Source organism: Lacerta agilis, chromosome 14 (assembly GCF_009819535.1).
Source record: "Lacerta agilis isolate rLacAgi1 chromosome 14, rLacAgi1.pri, whole genome shotgun sequence".
NCBI lineage: Eukaryota > Metazoa > Chordata > Lepidosauria > Squamata > Lacertidae > Lacerta > Lacerta agilis.
In genome coordinates, this window is record NC_046325.1 from 11,644,409 (window position 1) to 11,649,305 (window position 4,897).

The window sequence follows — 4,897 nt, forward strand, 5'->3', positions numbered from 1 at the left end:
CTTATTAAAAACCAGACTTCTTTTTCATTTATTTTCAATAGTTCAAGGCTACCGGTACTTCAAGGATGTTGATTAGAAGCTTGTGGCTGACAACCCCATTTTACAATCCTAACTACACTTATTGGGAAGTAAATATATTTGCATAAACATGCTTAGGAAAGTATGGTAAAGAGGGGGGGGTGCCATAATGATTTTCTGGGGCCAGTACACAGGATATGGATTTTCTCCTATGCTACATTCCCCAAAGGAGACACATATTTGAGATATAGCTGTCAACTTTCCCCTTTTTTTAAAAAAACAACTTCCAATTATTCTCACTGTATTTTATATTATTATATTCTTGTAATGTGCAGTTGTATATTTCTGTTTATTACTCAATTACTTCTCCTTCTCTCATCTTGTTTGCACGTAGGTTCAGTCTAAATCTGCCATTAGGATTCCGTTTATACCATTACTCATTAAATATTCTTTAAACATCCTCCATTCTTTCCACACAATTTGAATCATTTGTCCTCTTACTCTTCCAGTTGTCTTTGCCAACTGTAAATATTCTAACAATAATTTTTGCCAATCTGTTATGCTCGGTAAAGTTTTATTCTTCCAATTTCTGGCTACCAAAACTCTGGCTGCTGTTATCCCGTACATACATAATACTCTTTTTGTTTTGTTTTTTATTTCCTCTGGCAAAATACTTAATAAGAACATTTCTGGTCTTTATTTAAACGTACATTGGATCAATTTTTTGAGTTCTTCATAAATGTCATTCCAATAAACACATATGTTTATAAGACCCATTTTCTTTATTATACCTCCAGCACAAAGGGGATCTATTTCTATACATTTTGGCCAATTTTTCTGGTGTTTTGTGCCACCTGTACATCATTTTAAAGATATTTTCTCTTAGGTTGTAACAGGCTGTAAATTTTATGTCCACGTGCCATAGTCTTTCCCTTGGGCCCATCTCACCATCACAGATTTTACCTGCTGTTCTTTAAGCTCCCATTCCAATAATATATCATAAATACGTGAAATATACTTCCCTTTACTCTGCAGTAATTCTTTCTCAAATTTTGACTTTTCTTTTACTCGGCCCATTTTTTGTCTATGGTAAACCTTTGATGAATTTGAAAATATTGCAGCCAATCAGTGAGAATTTTTTCAGATGTAATTCATTTTGTTTTTCTTCCAATAGTATTTGGTACGTGGCTCTTCCTCCTTCCATATTCACTTTTTTAACTGTTATTACATCTATTGGTGAGGTCCACAATGGTATTTTGGGTTCCAATATACCTTTATATTTTGACCAAATTAGATATAATGATTTCCGCACTAGATGGTTAATAAATATTATACGTGGGCAATAAATAATATACACCCTTGTGTATAATAAATAAGAGTGCCAACCATACCGATTGTCTACACCCTCCAAATCTAGTACTTCAGGATCTTTTAAGGTTATCCAATCTTTCAGCCAAGTTAGACCTGCTGCTGCATGGTAAAGCTCCAGATTCGGAAGAGCAAATCCTCCCCTTTCTTTCTTACCTGTCAATAATTCATATTTTATTCTCGGTCTTTTACCATTCCAGATAAACCTTGTTAAGTCTCTTTTCCATTCTTTAAAACACTTCATGCCCCCCAAAATTGGTATAGATTGAAAAAAAAAAAAATCATCTTCGGGAGGTTATTCAGATCAGTATCAGTCTCTGCTTCTGCATCTACTCTGTTGTGTCTGTCATTATCACAGTTATTGTTGTTGTTGTTGTTGTTCAGTCGTTCAGTCGTGTCCGACTCTTCGTGACCCCATGGACCAGAGCACGCCAGGCACACCTATCCTTCACTGCCTCTCGCAGTTTGGCCAAACTCATGTTAGTAGCTTCGAGAACACTGTCCAACCATCTCATCCTCTGTCGTCCCCTTCTCCTTGTGCCCTCCATCTTTCCCAACATCAGGGTCTTTTCTAGGGATTCTTCTCTTCTCATGAGGTGACCAAAGTACTGGAGCCTCAACTTCAGGATCTGTCCTTCTAGTGAGTACTCAGGGCTGATTTCTTTGAGAATGGATAGGTTTGATCTTCTTGCAGTCCATGGGACTCTCAAGAGTCTCCTCCAGCACCATAATTCAAAAGCATCAATTCTACGGCGATCAGCCTTCTTGATGGTCCAGCTCTCACTTCCATACATTACTACTGGGAAAACCATAGCTTTAACTATACGGACCTTTGTTGGCAAGGTGATGTCTTTGCTTTTTTAAGATGCTGTCTAGGTTTGTCATTGCTTTTCTCCCAAGAAGCAGGCGTCTTCTAATTTCGTGACTGCTGTCACCATCTACAGTGATCATGGAACCCAAGAAAGTGAAATCTCTCACTGCCTCCATTTCTTCCCCTTCTATTTGCCAGGAGGTGATGGGACCAGTGGCCATGAGCTTAGTTTTTTTGATGTTGAGCTTCAGACCATATTTTGCACTCTCTTCTTTCACCCTCATTAAAAGGTTCTTTAATTCTTCCTCACTTTCTGCCATCAAGGTAGTTATTATGGACGTCTAAAAACTGAAGGTTTGCTCGGATTGAAACAAGCTTCTCTACCCTTTCACATGTCAGCTTATTTCTTGATTTAGTGTGTTTCCAAACCTTTTTCTTTTCTGGTGACAACAGCACCTCCTAAAGGAAGAAATGTATCTTGTTCTTGCATTGGAGAGTTCAGTTTTTAACCTAGGACTTGCTTGTCCTCACAGAAATTAGAATAATCTGATACCATACATATTTTTAGAAATGATTTACAAAATATTTGAACCCCTTATCTTAAAATATTTTATTCATCTTGTTAAAATAAAACATTCCATAACCTATGTTTTATTTTTTCAATTTTTCGGAAAAAAACAAAAAAGGCTTCAGGGGGAAAACAGAAAAAAACCCATTTTCCCCCCAATTTTTCTGGGTTTTTTTTCTGGGCCTTCACATCTCTATCCATGAGAACCCATGAATCTTGGGAAGAGGGACTGGTTGTGAAATCACTATTTTTTATATTTCTTCATCAGTCTCCACATAGCAAATTTGATCTCCTTGTTCCTCAGTGTGTAGATCATGGGGTTCATCATAGGGAAGACCATGGTGTGGAAAAAAGCCACCACCTTGTCAAAGGGATAGTCCTGGAAGGGATGGCAGTTGATGTAAATGGCTGGACCAAACATGATGCAAGCGATGATGATGTGGGTGATGCACGTAGATGAGGCTTTGTTCTTTTCATGGCTTGAGCTTGTCCTCACCTTTATTAGCAGGGCCCCATAAGAGATGATGAGGAGGATGAAACATGCAGCACTTACCAGGCCACTGCTAACAAACATGAAAAATTCTAACATGTAAGTGCTGGTGCAAGCCAGCTTAATGATCTGGGTGACATCACAGAAGAAGTTGTCGAGCTCATTGGGGCCACAGAAAGGGAGAGGGATGATGAGAATGACCTGGATTATGGAGTGCAGGAATCCTCCAACCCATGAACATACCAGCATACCCCAGCAGACTACTGGGGTGACCATAGTAGCATAGTGCAGTGGTTGGCAGATGGCCACATACCGGTCAATGGCCATGGCAATGAGAAGGAACATCTCAGCTGCACCAAGAAAATGAATGAAAAAAATCTGAGTGATACATCCCAGGTATGATATAGTCCTGCAGCCAGAGAATATGTTAGCCATGAGCTTTGGTGGGGTGACACAGCTGTAACAGATGTCCAAGAAGGCCAGGTTGGCTAAGAAGAAAAACATGGGGGATCCCAGATGGGGGTCCTTACAGATTGTCACAATGATGACAAAGTTTGCAGGTAGGATGATGAGGTAGAAGAGCAGGAGAAGAACACAGAGGAACAGCTGCATCTCCCAGAGCTGTGGCAATCCCTGGATAATAAACTCTTTCACTACAGTGTGATTCCCATTTTCCATCCTTGTAATTGTAGTCTGCAAAACAATTATATTTGAATTGTTAAACAATAACTGATCGCAATCCCACCACCCCCATTTATACACCTTAGTATAAATGCAACCAATTGGTAGGCTACCCAGGAGTAGATCAAACTAGCTCAAAAGTTCACATTACATTCAGATTCTGTGGCTTTTGCGTAGAGAAATGGTGATTGCCTAACAGCAGTGTATGGATTAGATGTCTCATTGATAGGTGGTCCAGTTCAGAAAACTAAACCCAGGAGATGAGTCACATGAAGTCCTCTGCAATTAGAACATGATGTCCCTGATAGTGAAGAGGAGAAATTCAGTTCAGTGGGCAGTTAAAGCCAAATCGATCACATCTGTACTTTCAGAATCAATAAGCAAACCACAACACAACCATCCTTTGAAACTTACACATATCTGAATGGATTGAGCCAAGGAGCTTCTGAAGTGCAAAATAGATTATCACTGAGTTATGGCCCATTTCCCAAATCTAAGGCTAACAAGACTGAGATCCAGTGCTGTTGCTGCTGGTGGTTATGGTGGTGGACCCGACTCCCTCCCTCCTCCAACCACAGAGATTCTCAAGACCATGATAGAATGGTCAGATCTGGCTGAAAACCTTTTGCTGCCTGAAGAGATGAATAAGATGGTGCCCCCCACCCCACAATACAACACACAGCTGCTGACAAAACTGGCAGTTTAACTTTGCTTTGATACCAGAAAATCCTCAAGTACACCTCAACTACGACCAGCTTAGGAGGCAAAGGACAGACCATATGGAACACACAGTTCTGCTCTCCACATTTCCCACCCTCCAGAATTTGGCACCTGAGGCAGCTTCCTCACTTTGCCTAATGGTAGTGCTGGCCATACTTGAAGAGCTCAGGGACTAGGGACAGAATGATTTGTCATTTTCAGTTTCTTGGTTTCTCATTTTTCCTATCTTAAATTCCGTTTC

At 39.9% G+C, this 4,897-nt stretch overlaps 1 protein-coding gene across 1 annotated transcript; it reads right to left on the minus strand.

Moving 5' to 3' along the window:
• Positions 1 to 3,009: 3,009 nt before the first annotated feature.
• LOC117057447 (olfactory receptor 4N2-like) lies at positions 3,010 to 3,933 on the minus strand. The gene has a single exon (XM_033168292.1). It carries the CDS (start codon positions 3,931 to 3,933, stop codon positions 3,010 to 3,012), a length of 924 nt encoding a protein of 307 aa, XP_033024183.1.
• Positions 3,934 to 4,897: the final 964 nt, after the last annotated feature.